Here is a 19,761-nt window from a genome sequence, read left to right as displayed (position 1 = left end):
CATTGAAAATTATGGATTTTTCTGTTCTATTTCTTATCAACTATTTTGAAATCAAAATATGCACTTCCGCTTTAGATATGATCTGAGTATAGATGTTATAGGAACATCAAACAATCTTACAAAAAGATTTAAAGGTAAAATTTACTATGATTCTGCCAAACAAAACCCTTGTATTTAACTACTAATAGCAGACAGTAGAGGCCCTAATGCACCAGGAAAGTATGTTTTGGAGCCACTCCAAGTCTGTCTTGGACATTCACAAGACAGTTACAGTATGTTCAAATACAGTTGTTTATTTCACACTCAGATATATCTAATTATTCATTACCCCCCTTGCTCCTAATGTGCCCCCACTCGAATCTTCAGCAACATTGACATTTCTTCTGTGACTGTAATTTGATTCAACATAAAACGTCAGCTCTAATGAATATCCTCTGCAATACAAATATACACATTTACAGTATGAAAAAACATTCACTGCCCTATATTGTTTATAAAAGAAGTGCAGATGTTCTTTAAACATCTAAGGGTTCAAAATGATGAACCCCTCTCCAACCTGCCCACTAGGGCCACTATCAAATTTGCCCTGCATGATTGAGCTCTTTTTGAATTTATATGAAGCAAACAGTTTACACACACTTAGCACACAAAGCAGTTCACACTTACACTTAGTTTTACTGTACATGCAACAGGTTTTACTAGCATTAGGGTAAAAAGACCATTCTCTGCACTTTACATTTTTATTAAATTTTTAGGGGCACTAATTATATATAATTAATAAGCAACTAATAAGTCTAACATTTTTTTTTGTAGTGAAGGGTTAGTACTCCACAGTTATTTATTGCTATCCTGGGCCTTATCCTATTTACCCTTCATCAGTGAAGCTGGGTGATCCAGTAAACCTGTAATGGATCTGGTCCAGGATTGAAAACATTTGCCAACAAATAGCTAATGACTTTTAAGAAATCCATTCCAGTTTTGCTGGATCACCCTTTTTCACTTATGAAAGTGTATCCTCTCCAGCCTTGGAAAGCTTTAATAAATCAGGTCCTTCCTGTCCTGCTAACTATATTTTACTGAATAGTAAGTGAGGAAAACTTTACAACACACATCAGATATTTATTTCAGACTATTCCCATATTCATATTTTCCTCATTTCTGTCTGGGGAAACTATTGTCAGAATATCAGGACATGAGAGAAAAACTTGCTAAAATAACTTTAACTGAAGCTCCTGCACCATTTCATTCAAAAACCTAATAAAAAAGTTTTCGGCTTGATAAACACTGTAAGGTAAACACTATTAGTGCAACCTTTCTGTTTCCCTAGAAGGCCCAAAATGTCCATCAATATATTAGTGATGACTGTGCACCTGAAGTGTTCTATTAATCAACGTTGTTTTCTATTAGGTCTAAGTTTAGGTTCAGATGGATGATTGAACACAGCTAAACCAGTGAATTTTACCACTGTGAACAAGTCCTCAAAGTCCTGGTTATCATTAAAACAAATTATTATGATTCAAATCCCTCAAATGAATAGCTTAGGCAGGGATCAGTCTGTCTAAACTGTATCCAGAGAGATCTTGCAAGCATCATATGACTATTGCATGATGTTGATATAAGAGTAAGAAAAAAGGTTGTAATCTTCTTCATGTTCTTAGATCACATTGTAAATATTTTTAAATAATTGTGGTCTATTTTGTCTCCAGGTCTTTCTTTAATAAAGATTTCCCTTTCAAATATATGAGTGCTGGTCTTTTGAAACAAATTCACAATTTAGTCACTAGATGGCAGCAAAACAGAAGGTTAAATAACACAGCTCAACAAAAAGAATTTTCCCTTGCCAAGGACTTTTCAATATATTTAGTGTATTTCAGGTCTGCTGAATCCAGAAATGACATGAGTTTTATTGAATCGGCTCTAGTTCTTGTGATACAGGAATCGGAATTGACAATTTTACCAACAACGTTAATGCAGCGTATTATTATCAGTCTTTATTTACACTGATGTTTTGCATTTTATATATTAATTGTAGCATTATTTTCATGAAACTTTCATTTGCCTTTTTTTTATTCATACATTTTCTTTTTTTAATGAAATATGAGTTCTTTAAGAAGAAGTTGTTCAAATGACCCTAATGTATTTTGCTACATTTGTGGTGAATATTCTCAGCAAAAATAGAGAAAAAAACATTACAGAATTAGTGAAACAATCATATCTTGCCTATTTTGGTATTAAACTAGGGGACCAAGATAAGTATTGGGCTCCCTATATGGTATGCAAAACATATGTAGAGTGTCTACGTTGGTGGAAAAATGGAAAACTGAAAAGTTTGAAATTTGGTGTACCTATGGTATGGCGAGAGCCCAAAAATCATCATAATGATTGTTATTTTTGTGCTTTGAATGTAAAAGGTTTTAATTGTTACAAGAAAAACAAGTGGGAGTACCCTGATTAGGAATCAGCAAGATGACCTGTGCCGCATGGTGCCGATTTCCCTATACCAGTGTTCAGTACACTCCCTGATATTCCTGTATCCGACATAGAGGATATACAGGGTTTGGAGTGTAATTCAGGAGTTAGCAGTGGAAGTGTTTCATCAAACCAGCAGCTCACCCAAGAAGAGCTCAATGATTTAATATGTGGCCTAAGTCTGTCAAAACAAGCATCTGAGCTTTTAGCATCCAAGCTAAAAGAAAAGAACTGTTTGAGACCTAAAGTTAAAATACCAGTTTATAGGACAGGAGAGGTGACACTCCTACCATATTTCAGTGAAGATGGAGACTTTGTGTACTGTTGTAACATCCCAGGACAACTAGCCCATATGGGAGTACCAGAATACTGAGCAGAAGACTGACGGCTTTTCATAGACAGTTCCACTCGAAGTTTGAAATCTGTTTACTGGATAATGGCAACTGCTATGCATGAATTCCAATTGGTCACTCAACAAAACTTGGAGAATATAAAATTTATTCAAATAATCTTACAAAAGCTTTGCTATCATGAACACCAATGGTCCATATGTGTTGATTTAAAAATAGTGAGCTTCCTACTTGGACCGTAAAGTGTATACACAAAGTACCCATGTTTCATATGCTTGTGGGATAGTAGAGCAAAGCAGGATCACTGGAAAAATATGAAAATATAACATGGCCTCCAAGGGAACACATGAAAAAGGTGCAGCGAACATCATTAACGAGCCAATGTTTGACTAAGATAAAATCATTCTCCCTCCTCTACACATAAAGTTGGGAATAATGAAGCAATTTGTTAGAGCTCTGAACAAGGACGGTGATTGCTAGAAATACATTTGTAGATTCTTTCCTGGATTGAGTGCTGAAAAATTAAAAGCAGGAAAGTCTGATGGACCCCAGATTCAGAAACTAATAAATTATTCAAATTTCACAAGTTACATGACTGATACTGAAGCTTCTGCCTGGCACAGCTATGTCATGGTTGTCAAGAACTTTTTGGGTAACCATAAAGCACAAAATTATGAAGAACTGGTACACAACTTGGTCTCAAACTTTAAAAATTTGGGTGCTACTATGGGCATAAAGGTACACTATCTCCATAGCCATTTGCAAAAATGTTTAGAAAACCTTGGCTATTTCAGTGAGGACCAGGGGGAGAGGTTCCATCAAATATATCAGATATAAAGGTGATGGAAGAAAGGTATCAGGGCAGATGGGATAGACACATGATGGCAGACTACTGCTGGAGCCTAAAAGGAAATCATACAAATAGAGTTTTTCAATGACTTCTTTGTAATTCGTTCTGTAAATATACTGAATATAGAATATATTGACATTATTTCAAAAAAAAATTATTTTGTATACGTAGGCATATCTAGTTTATTTTCGCCTAATTTTTATGTTTCATTATTTTTCTATGAGGTTATTATTGAGGTCATTATTTCAAAACCTAGAGCCAATCTAGTAAAACCAATACCATATTTGGAATCGGTGCATCAAACATAACCTAAAATGACTTTAATCTGTTTTGAAAGAAAATGTTTGTTAACCAGTGTTATAGATACTTTAACCATACACAAGGTACATTAAAAGGTGACATGGTAATGACAATGATAAAATGTTATCATTATAAGCCAGACATGCAAATAAAAAAGATCTATACAGAGGAGCTGATAGATGTCTTTGTAGCATGGCATGTAACATATTCATGGTTTAGATAATCAGGTCTATGTATTTGACTTGGAAACCTAATTCTAGGAATACTTTTTTTAATATTTAGTTATAAACTATTGTAATTTGGTTACCAGGTAAAATTGTAAATGGAAATCTGTTAGTGGTCCTTACAGTGGTTAGGTGAAATCCTGTGCAGAGAGAATATAATGGGGAAATTTATGGAGCTGTATTCTGTAGCCATCACAAATCCGATCTGATTTATGTGCTAACATTTTAATACAATTTCTGCTGATAGTATGCCATACCTGCCCATGTACTATGTTCAGGGCCCAAACACAAGGTGCAGCCTGTAACAGAAATTGGCTTAAAATGTTATTTGTTGGATAAGGTTTGGGCTGAAAGGTTGGGATATACTCCTAATGGTTAGGTTCTACCGGCAATGAGCCAATGAGCTCCAGGTTTGCTGGATCACCCAGGTTCACCCATGATAGTCTATCTTCTCCAGTCTTGGAGAACTTTAACAGATCAGTCTCAATATGTATATAAAATAATTGGGACTATGGACTCCCAAATCTACTACAAATCATGTTTCAATTTGTTCCTTTGGCAGATTTATTTCATTAAAGACATTGTCAGACACTGTATATATTCATGTGTGTTAATTGAGGCCATTGTTGTGCCCCCACTGCGAAGACTTTCATGTTACAAATGTCAGGACAATATTAATTTATTACGCAAACAAGAAAAAAGCAAACACTTTCTGTGAAAAAAAAAAAATTTAGAACTAATTCTTCCTAGAAAGTCGCCTGTGGTGACGTCACAGTGACAGAGACACACGAAAATCTCTGGGAAGAATGGTGGCCATTTTCTTGTAGCGCAGTAATTACAACTCAAAGAAATGTGGCGGCCATTTTCTTGTAGACAAACTATATATTATCAAAGAAATAGGGCGGCCATTTCCTTGTAGCCTCCAGCAGCTAGAGAGGTTTAGAGAAAGATTACGCCTAAATCAGGGACAAATAAAAGAGGTGCCGGCACAAACATGTGTGTGTTCCTATCTGATTTTCTGTCCGTAGCAGGAATAGCTAGATACGTAGTGTTATTGGTCTCTGGGGAACTCTCGGTCTTCAAAGAAATGGTCGCAGCTCTCTCTGACCTGAAGACGAGGTATTGCACACTGATTCCCCTAGAGACGTGACGTCAGCCTTGACGGTGATTGGTGCCTGGTACTGATGACCGCGGCTCTGATGGGCTCAGTGTACTCCAGTTATGGCGGAGGCTGGAGAAGTAATGGCTGGGGAGCTCAGGGAGAGGAAGCTCTGTACTGCGGAGCAGGCTGCGGATGGAAGGGGTCCTCAGAGGCTGGAAGATAAGATGACGGCGGCAGAGTACTCCCGGCGGCTGCAGGAATGGCTCTGGCAATGTTACTGCGGCGCTGTGTGCTGGCAAAACAGCTGCGCTACAGCCGCGGCTCTGGTCATGATGAACGCGGCCTCGGGGAGCTCCGGTGACCCGTCCAGGGCTCCGGCCAGCAGAGCGGCTCCGCCCACCACTACCAGCAATGCGGCCAGCGCAGCGCCTCCTCCGGCTGCAGGTGAGCTGTCACCCCCAGACCCGGTCACTTCTGTGACCCCTAGTGCCTGTCACCTAAAGCCCTGTCACATCTCCTGTCACTATTACTCCCTTGTGCTATAGGTGTACCCCAGTACAGTCCTTGTCACCCCCTCCCCATTGTCACTTATACAGCCCCTGTCACCCTTACATATCCCCGGTCATTTCAGCCCATGTCACTGTCACCTTGCCCATGTGTGACCACTCACGTCAACCCTATACCAGCCTAGTCACTGTCACCCGGCTCTTTCACTTTTACACAGCTCTTGTCACTGCCACCCCCCTCCAGATAACCCATACACCGCCCTGTCACCTCACCCATTATCCTTCCATTCTGTAACCCAACCAACTGAAGCAGAATGGACCCGTCGGTACACTGACCATGGTTGTTTCCTAGAAGACTGCCAGGCACCATCTCCATCATGGAAGTCGGCTGTCCCTGGAAGTGTGATGACCTTCTCCCAGTATATATTTATTATATGAAGTGAAGCTCCAGTTTTATATCCTGAGTTGGACATGGCAGACAATTGAGGTTTAATATTGGAGTAAAGCATCCATTTAAAAAAAAAATTCATGTCAAACTCAGGTCAGCGATTACCCCCATAGCTCCCTGGTGCAATGTGGGTAGAAGTTTCTATGAGCCGTTTCTCTGTATGCAGCGTGTTATGTGGGAAGTTCAGGACAAGTGCAGCATTTTGGTAAGATTATTGTCTGAATGTAATGCCGGGTACACCGATCACTGGCTGCTGCAGGTCTCTCTCAGGATCCGAGCGCGCAGAGGCAGAGATGTCATTGGGCCCAACTATGTACTGGCAAAAACCTGGAATATAAGGTTTGGGTGGACTGGCTAAAGCTGTTTTCTTTATTATCCATGGATGTATACTGGACTTTCTCAAAGATGTCACTGGTTGAAGATAAGAATGAACCTTTTTGCAGCACTATTATTTCCTTACAGTACCTTGCACAGACATGCAGCCCTTCATATATATATATATATATATATATATATATATATATATATATATATATATATATATCATTGCAGCCTGCACGGGTGTTCAGTGTGAGTTTATTACATGTATTTATATTCTTACAGTGTAGTATTCTCTGTCATTTCAGTGTCTCCTAACATCATATACACTTGAATCCTTCAGTATTTGGAATGTATAAAATATATTATACAAGTATGGGAATTATTAAATTTATTATACTGAGATTATTATATTGTATGTCAGATCCTAGATTTGTACTTTTCTCAGTTCTCTGCTGCTTGCCATATGTCAGACATTACTTGTTTATTTATGTTTCATGTCCGAATAATAGAAAAGAATATGATATCTGCACTGCTTTATACCAGCCTTCTATGGTAAGCAATGTCTCCATATGTTGTAAATGTATTTATTGATATCCCGCCCCCTGATTTGTCTTCTCTTTAGGTCGGGAGTTTATTATTCCAACCTTGGCCCAAAGGTTCAGAGCAGAGATGGTGGACTTCTTCATTCTCTTTTTTATTAAAGCAGCTGTTATATTAAGCATAGTGCATTTCAGCGGAATAAAGTAAGCTTATTGTGCTAAGAATTACAATTCTGTGCCAATCTGTCTTTAGTCTTACTGCTTCTTGAATGATGTTTGGATGAAAGCATGTGAGGGTAATTTGTGTTTATTATGCTTCTCACACATGCTTGGCCCACCTTTAATGTCCTCAGCAGACACCATCAATATCAGCCTTGGCTTAGCATTGTCAATCAGCTACTGAAATCTGAATTAACAAACTTATACCTGGAGGCAACAATCCCATGTCCTGCTAACTGATCACTTTTGGGTGTGCAGTTGATCATTTGGGTTTTTTTTATATGGTTTGTGTCCTGTGCTTCCTATTCACCTGAGATAATTGTTTGGTTGTTACTGCCTCCTTCTCACCTTTTGATAAAAGTGTGTGTTAGCTAAGCCAAGCCTGCAGTGTAGGACACCAAGACATCTCCCCTCCCCCGGGCACTGGAACCCACATAGATGACCGCTTTCTTTACTATTTGGCACACGGTCCAACCTAAACTAACTATTGATAGCCTCTGGGTACTTTTTCTTTTCACGTAATAAGCAATTGAAAATCCTGCTTCACTATACAGAATGATGAACAAGTCACAAGAGGATATTTCACTGATACATTTAATGGGAGTGACAAGATAAGCGTGAAGTGCGGTGTATTTGTTTTACCTGCAATACATTTATTGTTATTTCCTGAAACCTTCTAGTGTGTAACCTAAGAGTTGCTATTACTTTACTCATTTCAGGGTGACAGTTTGTTTTCTTTCTTTTTTCCTGAAGAGATATTTCTAAATTTGCAATGCATTACATAATAGAAGAAGTAGATGAAGATACATCAATGGAAGACTTACAGAAAATGATGGTGGTGGCACTTATTTACAGACTTCTGGTCTGTTTTTATGAGGTATGATTAAAGCATTCTTTGTTTTTGTTGTTTTAACTAATTTACATTAAAAAATTGGTACATATTTAATAGCTTTATATGTGCCCTAAAACATGGTAGCCATTTTGCTACCCAGAAATGTGTTCTTGTCTGCCTAAAGGAGAATGCTGCATGTGTGGCATTGTGGCTGGAACTAATATTATGTTCCTGGTGTGGATGGCACTAAAGTGATGTGTGGAGTACTTCATGCTCAATTCCCTCTGATGTGAAATCGTTCATAGGAAAGTTTTGTGGTAGAGGAGGGTTCCTGACATACGTGTTCAGAGTGACGTCATTCTATTTCTACATTCCAGGATATGTTCAAATAGATAGCACATAAATCTCACCTTACGTTATGTTGTTTTTGTCATTTTTTGTGCTTTGGATTCACTGCTTTGATTTAACATTTTGTGTTAGCAGTTAGTTTGCTGCAACAATGTTTTATCAATTTGAAAGTCAGAATGTGGTTTTCATTTTTGTAACCACACTTTCATTCTCTGCTTTTAAAAGTAAAAGAAAACATACTAAGTACAAAATGCCATTACATTATGTCGCTGACATGATTATAGAAATCAGTATTCCAGTCTGGTCTAACGCCCCCCTAGTTATTTATTGTTGGATCTGGCCTAATTGAATTTTTGTGATATTGAGTTCCCGCACAGCAACCCCAATTACTATGCCTAAAGAGCAGAAGCAAAGCGCAGCTACCAGTCCTCCAGAAGGTTGACCTCAAATGCTGTGCCTTCAATCCCAAATAGACTAACGAATAATTCTTCGTCCAACGCGGCAATAAAGCCCTATGTTTAGTGTGCAACGACACCCAACATCACTTTCAAGGGGCATTTCGATGCCAAGCACGCGCACACATACAGAGACTACACCGCGAATGAACGGAAGACTGAGGCTGCGCGCTTGCAGTCACGGTTGGAAAAAACCTTTCCTTGGGCACCTTGTTTCTACTGGCCTAGTGTGCCTTCTTAACCTCCTGAAATGGCCTAGTAGTTCAAAAAGTTTGTCGACCCCTGATTTAGAGGCAGAAAACATCTGGTTAGGACTTTACAGCTAAAGCCAATATATGAAACATTTTCTATGAACAAATACCAATACATTAGGTGGCACATGACACCGGTACAAACTGATATCTGTACAGTTTCTTATCCCTACAAGCAGGTCGGAGTGGGCCTGGTTTGTTCCAGGGACATACTGGGCACTCGGCATCCATGTGTAGACAGTTCAGTATAAAGTTGTGTCTGTATTTTGTGTTAGTTGTCACTAAAATGTTTGTCTTTTTTTTTTATAGATTATCTGCATTTGGGGAGCAGGTGGTGCAACCCCAGGAAAGTTTCTGCTTGGCCTTCGGGTTGTGACATGCGATAACTCTGTTTTAGTTGCTCCAAACAGAGTGTTAGTGATCCCTTCTACAAATGTTAACATAACTGCGTAAGTACAATTTATTGGCAGCACATAATTTTCATATGAAACTCCACATATTAAATTTGAAGGAGTCCTATGATGCTTCTTAGATAAATATCTCATTCTTCAGCTTTTAGTTGATAATTTCTACAAGTTTTCTGAACAATTCAGAGAGAACAAGTTGAAGTTTGACAGATGAAAGACTGAAATAGATTAGCTAATGAACATTTCCATATTCCCCTTTTTGAGGGGTAAAACCTTGACATTGTACACCACCAATGTTGTGTCCATTATGTACTCACACTTTACACTGTGACAACAGGTATCCTCCTAAGGTGTGAACTGATGTAAAATAATATTTCTATAGCTGTGTTTAACAATTGACATAACCAATCAAGGTAATTGATTCAGATAGTTATGTATTATTATATTTAGATACAATGGCAGATTTGTGCATACTAATATAATTTGTGTATAATAATATAATATAATTATATATTATAATTTGTGTATAATTTCCAAAGGGGGTTATTGACTTAACTTACCTCCTGTTGTTGTAGGTAGGTGCAGTCATCTGTAACAGCTTTCTTTTCCTACCTGTCAGCCTTTGTTACAAGGATAGTGTACCACAAGCCATTGAAAAGTTATGTAATAGTTATTTATGTTGTTTGGTTTTCATTTATAGGTCGACAGTTCGGGCTGTGATCAAGAATTTCTCCATTGCTTTCTTCTTCCCCGCATTTATTACATTGCTATTTTTCCAGCACAACAGAACAGCCTATGATATTGTAGCAGGCACCATCGTTGTAAAGAGGAACGCCAGATGATGTATATACTTTCTTTCTTGTCACTGGAACGTTGCAGGATGGCTTGTATACCACCCGGTTCCTTCAGAAGCCTATTTATTAAGAGCTTTTTGTAAAAATCAGTTTTAACTGTATAAAGTGTTATTGATTGACTGAATGCAAGATAATCTTCATAGAACCTCTCGATGACCCTCTTCATTGTTGCTTCACACTATCAGTATTGTACAGTTAGAACAAAAAGCTATGGATTTCAAGATACATATATAAAGTTCTTTACAGAGGTTTGTATACACTGCATGCAGTATATTATAAGCCTTGCACAATCTCAGGTTGCCTGTAACAGACGTTTCCATGTCTCAAGTTACCATATGTAATCATATGCTATCCAGCTCACTGGTGATCCAAGCATGGCCATTCTTTTGTTTGCTTTACATGATGAAGAGTATTCATAAATGGGGTGGAAATATGCTTCACAATGCCCAAACAGGTGTACAGTATAGCAGTTCTCAGTCACTGAATGCCATAGTATCTAAATAAAACAAATGCTTCTGTATGAATTACATGTTAGTAACTGTGCTCATATGCAAACTAAAACTGAATTCTTATGCATTTAGGGTGATTACATGACCTGGCAGATCCTTGAGGATGCACAAATTTTGCTGACATGATTACCTGTAGGTGCAGGCATCTATAACACCCTAAACTCAACTCATTTACCTGGAAGAGAATCAGTGCTGGGAGTGTGTAGGAGCCAGCACTGGGGAGAAGAGTAATGCAGCAAGAGCTTTCTTTTTTTATTTTAGAATTTCTAGAGCACTATTTGAACTTTAAGTTCCTCTTTCATTGTTTAGGTTTTCAGTTTACAAAGATGTAGAAATCTCTGCTTAACACTCCATTTACATGTCACATACCTGTCATTTTGAGTATATGTACAGTTCACAAGTTGTAACCTATCCTGCTCAGTTCACTTGTGTCCAGCTGGAAAAGCTAGGAAGGGTTGAAGCCAGAAACAAAAAAAAAAGCATAGTCTTATTACACACAGGAACATATAACAACCCTTAGCAGCAGAATCGTGTCAGTGATCTCATTTTTGTAAGAAAAAAATGGACTGATCACTGCTAATTTGTACTTCGTTTTTTTTCTCTGCACTGATATAGAATGAATATACTTATAATAAATATATTTGATAAATGAAAATTAAATACTATCTCAACCTTTCTATATAAAAATCTGTCAACAGGAGCCAATTTGTGTGGGGGGTTAAGATGGCAGCCAGCAGATAGGTGGATGTCAATATTATATATAAAAATATATTATATATATATATATATATATTAAATACAGGCACACTTCCATGTTTTCCCTATTTAAAAAAACAAATAAATGTTTATGTCCCAGAAATCCATAATCTCCTAACTTTTTGTTATGTAACAACTGAACACTTGTTTTGGTGTTGCCAGCAGTCATCAGGTCTCCTCTTATGACTGCAGGATGTTAGGAACTCACCAGATTTCTGGCTGGTAAACAAGTATTTAGTATTTTATTTTACTTGCAGCATTTTAAATGCAGATCAGGGAAGTTTGGATGTAATTTAGAGATGTATTGTAAATTGATTTTCACTGGGATGACATATTCCCCATTGCCCCTTAGAATTAGGAGAAATCCTTAGCTGCTTTTTTACACACTGCCTACCTAAAGCTCTTATACCTTTCTGGCCATATTTATATTGCAGGTGTTTTCTGTGGGCAGGCTGGTATTTTTCTCCTTTTGGTTCTCCTCAGTACAAGCAGAATATTGTGGCGCAGGAGACAAGAATGATAATGATTTAGAGCCACAGGTGACAGTTTGGCACTAAACAAGCGAGGATTTCTGCAGACATGAACTTCATTGCATCAGACTCACACAGATTATGTAACGGGCTGAAATCTTTTACTGTGAGACTTCCTTATAATCAAATCCCTGTGGGGTATTCTTTAAATAAAACAGTTTGACCTATTTCATGTTTTTACAGTGTCTTAGGATAAATGGAGAGTCAGTAAATATATGAGTGGATGAATTATTTGAATGCTGTGTTTTAGCAGGAGCGCTCACTCCTACAATGCAAGCACCATTCTCTCTCCCAAGTCATTACTGCTGCCAATCATAAGCAGAGAAGGGTCCAAGCACCAGTTCCACATCAAGTAATCAGCATTTCTATGTCGTTTCATGGACTCTTCTTGTGATTCTGTAATATATTACAACGCTATAAGTGTACAGTTCCTATGCAGACACATGAAAGCATTGGAACAGTTATTAGATATACACATCAGGAAAATGAAATGCTGTTCCAACTCTTCCATGCATCTGCATAGGAACTGTATATACAGTATAGGAAATAGAAAAGGCATGGACTATTAAACTTTTTTTTCAGATTTTTACCCATTTTCCGGCACGTTTAGTGAAATAAAATAGTAAATGGCAATTTTGTTACTATCCAGTATAGGTTAAGGTGTTGTGCCAAATAGCAATAAATCCTTACCATTATGTAAAATCTGTCTGCTGGGGCTCACGGGATGTCCACATGACTGGAGGTGATTTATGTAAAGCAGCTAAACTAGCATTTCATCTTCATTACAATTCCATTACTATCGCTTCTTCAAAAATCTACTGTCTGCAAATTTTAGGTTTCAAGCACTTTAACCCAGAATCATTGTTGTTTAGTTCAGCTAAACTGTTGTATTTCAGAATAAAATTTTAAATTTGCTAACTAGTCATATTGTCACTCTCCCAATATTTATCTGTCTTATAAATCTGTGCAACATAATATCTCTAAAGCAGTCCTGCTTTTTAACACAAATTTCACTTTAGTAACGGAAGGAACACCAGGCCAGTATACCAGGGTAAAAAAAAAGAAAGAGCTAACAACTTTACACACAAAAAATTGTATTTATACATACACACTAAAACCAAGGCACCTTTTTACCCAATCTCAAGATAAATACATTTACTCAACTGTAAACCTAGGACACAAATGGAGCCATTACTGTTAATATTCATAACAGTAATCAACAGAAATGGCAGTGAAATTTCTATCAATACATACAAGGTGTTATTTAAAAACATTTTCTCAACAGGGAATTAAAATTAAACTCACATTGGTCCAGTCTACACCCCCCCCCCTTTTTCTTTTAAACGTTCAAGAATTTTGTATTTTTTGAGTTGGTTATGATAATTACCTTAATCCTAAATGACCTGTAAATTATTGTTAGCGCCCTGTGGATGGTGCCATGTCATCAGTGTTACTAACCTGGTCTCAAACTTTATATGGGACACAGCACCATCTAGTGGGCAAGTATAAACAAAAATAAATCTTGGTATATATTCAAGAATAAGATATATCAACCTGACACACCTTTTTTGTTACATAGTAAAAAGGGCCACACAGATATTCCTGATTTTAGTAAGTATTTTGACACCACGGTATGAGTGATGCAATAAAAATGCAGAAACACTGTCAGACCTCTTTAAACCTGCTATTGTTGGTGTCCCTTGGGGCTCTCTGTCTCATTCTAACAGGCATTACAAAAGATTATTAGAGACTCCAGTATGGTGACCACATTCTGTGATATAGGTGTATATAGCAATATAGAGCTTGGTTGGGACCCCCTCCAAACTTCCCACTTCCCCCTTGGGATAAAAAAAAAAAAAAAAAAAAAACAGGCAAAAGAAAAGGAAAACAAAATGCAAATGACGAGTCATCAGTATCAGAGACAAAAGATGACCACACAAGTTGATAGTAAAATGCTTTATTTTGTGGTATTGATAATGGCTTCATCACAAGGCTCAGTGGCTCTTCCTGTTTACACTGCTTTCCTGGTTTGTTTGTACTTCTCCTGTACTGACTGTTCCCTTGTAACAATACTACAGATTACAAAAAAAGGGTGTGTGTGGTATATAAGGCCTTGAGTAATCTAGAGATGCAATATATATAAGATATAATGAGGCTCTCTGGTGAGTGTTCTTCCTTTTTTTGGTAATCTTACAAATCAGAAATTTCATAGCCATAACCAGCAAACCCAATTTACATTTAAAAGGCGAGATCCCTCGTATTAGCACCATGTCGGTGTCTCTCTTCACAGACAAATTCACACATACCTTCTGTGTATAAATCCTAAGCCATTTTCAATATATGATAAACGTTTTCCTTGTTCACAATATCTTTGAGGGTTACACAAACATTTTGAGATGAAAAAAAAAAAAAAAAATTTGAAGAAAAAAAAAAATGACAGCCCAATTTATTTTAATTTAATTGAGAAAAGTTTACGCTGGACCCCCAGCAATTTCGTTTAAATACTGTGGGGGTATTTATAGATTCGTTTTTTGTCGATTCTTTTGTTTTTTTGCTGACACCCTTTTGAATTCTTCTAAAATTATTTGTTGAAATGCATATTAAAACAATGGCTCATTATGCCACCTAGTGGCCAATTGTCAAAGTGCACAGAAGTCACAATAGTAAAGACTAAATATTTTATTATGTTTATGGGTGAATCTAGGTTGAACTGACAGGAATCATTCATAAATTAAGTACTTAATAATTAGTAATTAAGTTTTTAGAGTGTTTTATTCCTAGCAACCTATTCCCACATATCTGACACCTCCACCAGCAGCAATACTTTAAGTGGCATTGAAAATTTAAAAAGTTATTAGGCAACACAATAAGCAGAATCCTAGACCATTGAACATGAGCACCATGAAGAAACTCAACTCATCATAGATTGTTTAAGGGAGATTAGAAATCATGATCACTGGGAAAGAAGAAAATGCACTGGTCAACAATTATCCATCAAGACTGGTCTGAATCCGCTAAGTAAGCAGTTGACCAATGAATCTATGAGACTATAAAAGCTGCAATTGCAGAAGTCATATTAAAAAAAAAAAAAAACACGTGCATCTGTTAGCTGAAAATCTGAGCTGCATATTCATTTTGGACAGTGATTCATAAAGTATAAAACTTTCACCAGGTGTGTTGAGCATATTGTGTTTCCAGGGTAGGAGATGCACACCCCTTGAACCACACTAAGGCTTTATTACTAACCTGTGCACTACTTCGATAAATCCAAATTCGGACTAGTGGTCTATTCAAGCAGCACATCTGTGATTAAACACAATTGTTCCAGCATTAACCTAAATAAGGACATTTAATCCCTTTTATTTGGAGTTTTTATAGACACAAGGTGCAGTGTCCAAGACCAGTTGACAACTCCCAAGCTTTTACAAAAATTAGATTATTCAATACAGAGGTTAGGAAAAATGACAAAACACATTTGCAACTGCTGCAAAGAACGTTTGCCAATGTCTATTGGTTACCATCCCTGGTTAACCACATATGTCGTAGTTTTTAACCGCTAGTCTGAACGTAGCCTCTTCAACCCTTGCAATGCAGCAAACATTATGGTAAAGCTCAACATTCACATTTATTCTTTTGCCTGCAAGCTGAACCTTTGAAAAACAAGACAACTATTTATTACTCCTACCTTCTAAACAGAATACTCAAATTTTTTGTCCAATTTTTGTATCAAGCTGAAATGAAAGGGCAGATTCTGCTTCCTGTATTTTTACAATGAGTAAAGAATGGGAAAGACAAAAAGCCCCCCCCCCAAATCACACTATTGATGACCGCGGGCACCTACTGATAAAGTAACAGATGGAATAACTTGCCAGAGGTGTCCGCTCTTCCCCACTCTTCTATCCAAAAAAAGTCTGAAGTCATACCATAATTTCTATGCATAAAAAAAAAAAAAAAATGATATATATAGATATATAATATATATATATATATATATATATATATATATATATATATATATATAAAAATACTTCCCTGGCATAAGTTTAAATAAGGATGTGCACAACATAAACATTGGTAGAGTTAAAACAAGTCATATTTTATAATTTTATTGATGGCATTTATCCAATGGTTTAACATGTTAAATTGGTATACTGTAATAAACATGGCTTTAATATTAAACTTACTTATTATCCAAAGTCACCACAGTCCATTTGTGTAAATATAAAAATATATATACTTAATACTTTGTACAATACTGGTTTTTGGTCCAAACAAAAATGGATCAGAAAAGCCAATAACCTAACACCTTAAAGAACATCCAATTTTCTTTAAAGACTATTTGAATGGAATTAGGCAACTTTGAATAATGAGATTTACATACAATAAAATTTGAGACATTTCTAAACAAAAAAAAAAAAAAAAAAGTTTTTTTTGCTGCAACACAAAATTAAAATTTCGAATTCACAGATTTAGGTTATATTGAAAAGTAAGCAGAACAAAAATCATATTTACATGAATAAAGGGAAAGAAAAGGCGAACAAGAAGTAGAATAGAAATAGAAAAGAGAAGAAAAGCGTATCTTAGGACCATATATCTAACAAGTCCAGGGCAAATGACCATTTTTGACTCAATCTTTCGCTATCAGAAAAGTTTTGGTGCACAATACACTCAAGATCACACATACACCAGCACAACGAGGCATAGAAATCACTCATCTTTGTCATCATCCTCTACACTATACATAATTCCTCCCTCGTAATTACAATTTCAAAGCGTCGGTAAAATAGTGGTGCAGATGAAAAAGGTACTTATTATACAAAAAGCCATTTGCTGTGCGCTATAGATTTGCTTGTATAGCCAAGATCATGCCAAGTCACGTACTTTAAGGATGCCAGATTCGGATATTTTGTGTAATTAATTTCCCATCGACAAATGTGTTCTGTGAACTGGGAGAGAAGAGAGGTGGGGACATTCAGCTTGAATTGTCCTTGGACAGATCTGACTAACTAAACACAGCATGAGGTACACGTCAGTATTTGCAAAATGTAGGACATCATCTCTCAAAAGCGACGGATAACTCAAATGTATAGGTTTCCTATTTTCTTCGTCTAGCAGTTTTTATTTTTCGATTAGAAATTGAAGATGGGGTCCCAGTCTTTCCATTACTCCTGTTAAGACAGGAAAAAAAAAATATTAGTTGACAATTCTAAAATATACCACTAAAAAACAGTTACACTAATGTTCTTACTGCACCAAAAGTGAATAGACAGCTGAAATATACACACAGATATAGAACAGTTGCGCTCCAGACTTTCCTTCCACAATATATATTTTTTTTAGTAGATGACGCACAGGTATGAAAATATCGAATGGAGTCATTCACTTTCTTTTATGCAGTTTGTGCAGAAAGCACAAGACTGAGGAATAAATCTGTTTAATGAGCCCTCCCAGTATCTTTTGGTGTTTAGTCAATTGCCATTAGAATGCTGTAGTCTTATCTTTTACTTTCAGGTTTTGTACATAACCTAAAGAAAAGTGTATATGAATCTTTTACTGGTAATATGTATGTAAGTAAAATGCTTACCCCAAATTAAAAGCTGGAGTCTGATTAAACCCAAACCCAGTATTTGCAGGTTGCGCTGGGTTAGCACCAGAATTTGAACCAAAAGTGAATAAGCCTGATGAGCTTGCACCAGCAAAGTTGAAATTTGTGCTTCCAAACGGAAAAGAGCCACCTGAAGCAAAGAGATTTGTGTTACAAGGGTTGTACAGGCAATACAGAAAAGTTTTTGGAAATATTTAAAACATGGTTCCATTCTTGTGATAGTATAAATAGGTTACGTCAGATTTTGAGAATTTTGCTCAAAAGTAAAATCTGCCTTTCAGACTAACATCTAACGAGTCCTCAGTTTTTATACATACCACCAGGGGTAGGGTTACTTGATCCAAAAGCAGGCTGGGAACTTTGCTGTCCAAAAGCTGGGGACTGTACATTGCTTGTCAAAGAGCCAAAACTTGGGACAGTCTGAGAACCAGAGGGAAACAATGAACCTGACGCAGGAGCACCAAATGCTGGGGCATTAGTCTGGGGAGCATTTTTCCCAAATGCTGGAGCAGAATTGACAGCCGGAAGACTAGAAGCTGCCGGCGCTGACTGACCTGCTCCAAAGATGAATGGAGTTGAGCTGGTACCTGAAAAAAAAAAAATACAGAACAAATGATCAATGATCTGGAAACAAAACAGTAAACAATGAGCATCAGATTTAAAAACTTATTACAGCACTCATCAGAAGATTGATATTTTCATAAACACACAAAACAAGGAAATACATCTAAAGCATATCTGACCCCAGAAACAAAGTAATGTTCGCAGCTTACTAGATCTTAAAAACAGTGCCACTGATGTCCTAACACCAGCAATTGCCTGGTTGTCTCTTATACTTTAACTATAATAGAAAATGAGCAACTCAATCCCAAACAGGACAAAATCAATGGAATTTTAAAGTTCTAGAATATTTAAAGTTATTAAAAACTCTGTTCTTAGGACAGGCTTATACTATACTGGTGCGATAGGGGCCTAGTTTACACACAAAAAAAAATATATATAAAAACACATTCAAACTTAACTAAACCTGCAACAGCCTTTTTACCTGATGAATTGGAGGCGTTTGTCCCACCAAAGCTAAAGCTAGAAGCAGCTCCTGTTGAAGCATTCGAACCAAACACAAAGGGTGTAGTAGCAGCTGGAGCTGTACTTGCAGATGTTGTCGCTGGTTTACCCTCCTGTCCAGAAAAAACAAATGTTGACTTGGAATCATTGCCACTGCCAAACATGGTGCCACCTGCTGTTGTAGTAGTAGTAGACTGCCCAAACACAAAGGGCACATTGGGTGGGTTGGCAGATGTACTTGAATTGCCAAATAGTGTGTTGGAACTTGCCGAAGTGTTTGCAGGAGCAGCACTTCCAAACACATTGCTAGAATTTGATGTATTCACAGAAGCCACATTGCCAAAAACAATGCTGGAACTTGTCGGAGTTGCTGAAGGTGGAGCACTTCCAAAAATACTGCTAGAAGCTGCAGGAGTGTTCGAAGACAGGGCCGCGCCAAACAGATTACTGGAGCCGGTAGGTGTGGCCAGTGAGGTTGAACTGCTGAACCCAGTACTAGAAGGTGCAGTGGCACCAGCTGGAGCAGCGGCGTTAGATTGTCCACCACTGCCAAACACATTACTGGAACTTGTCTGAGGAACACTGCCAAATACACTGCCGGAACTTCCAATACTACTTGGCTGAGGGGTGCTTGTTGATCCACTGCCTTGAAAGCCAAATACTGGCTTCGAAGAGCCTGTTTCTTTGAGAGAAAGGGAAAAAAAGGTTTTAGTATTTTACAAACATAACAAGAAAAAAAACAAAAAAACAAAAAACACACACTCACAAATATCAGTCAACGAATGTAATTGAATCTAGCACCTTCAAGATAATGACATTGC

At 37.2% G+C, this 19,761-nt stretch overlaps 2 protein-coding genes across 2 annotated transcripts in view; one reads left to right on the top strand and one right to left on the bottom strand.

The window, feature by feature from the left end:
- Nucleotides 1-5,344: 5,344 nt before the first annotated feature.
- Nucleotides 5,345-13,191, top strand: FAM8A1 (family with sequence similarity 8 member A1). Its single transcript, XM_072411646.1, has 5 exons — nt 5,345-5,739; nt 7,193-7,313; nt 8,082-8,205; nt 9,524-9,663; nt 10,322-13,191. Exons 1-5 carry the CDS (start codon nt 5,415-5,417, stop codon nt 10,461-10,463), a joined length of 852 nt encoding a protein of 283 aa, XP_072267747.1. The 5' UTR covers nt 5,345-5,414; the 3' UTR covers nt 10,464-13,191.
- Nucleotides 13,192-16,360: 3,169 nt separating this feature from the next.
- The window catches only part of NUP153 (nucleoporin 153), a 35,470-nt gene continuing 32,069 nt past the window's right edge, over nt 16,361-19,761 (bottom strand). Inside the window, exons 20-23 of the mRNA XM_072411645.1 lie at nt 18,921-19,622; nt 18,193-18,462; nt 17,855-18,005; nt 16,361-17,438 (exon numbers count right to left, since the gene is read on the bottom strand). Coding sequence (XP_072267746.1) covers nt 17,366-17,438; nt 17,855-18,005; nt 18,193-18,462; nt 18,921-19,622 — 1,196 coding nt within the window. The 3' untranslated portion in view covers nt 16,361-17,365. The remainder of the gene's footprint in view (nt 17,439-17,854; nt 18,006-18,192; nt 18,463-18,920; nt 19,623-19,761) is intronic.

This window comes from Pyxicephalus adspersus, chromosome 5, assembly GCF_032062135.1.
Source record: "Pyxicephalus adspersus chromosome 5, UCB_Pads_2.0, whole genome shotgun sequence".
NCBI lineage: Eukaryota > Metazoa > Chordata > Amphibia > Anura > Pyxicephalidae > Pyxicephalus > Pyxicephalus adspersus.
The sequence above is the reverse complement of the archived record's forward strand: the minus strand, read 5'-3'. Positions and strand labels throughout refer to the sequence as shown.

Coding starts and splice junctions, on each gene's coding strand:
- FAM8A1 (XM_072411646.1), top strand. CDS start 5,415: ATGGCGGAGGCTGGAGAAGTAATGGCTGGGGAGCTCAGGGAGAGGAAG. Junction 5,740..7,192: donor AGCGCCTCCTCCGGCTGCAG/GTGAGCTGTCAC, acceptor TCTTCTCTTTAG/GTCGGGAGTTTATTATTCCA. Junction 8,206..9,523: donor TTCTGGTCTGTTTTTATGAG/GTATGATTAAAG, acceptor TTTTTTTTATAG/ATTATCTGCATTTGGGGAGC.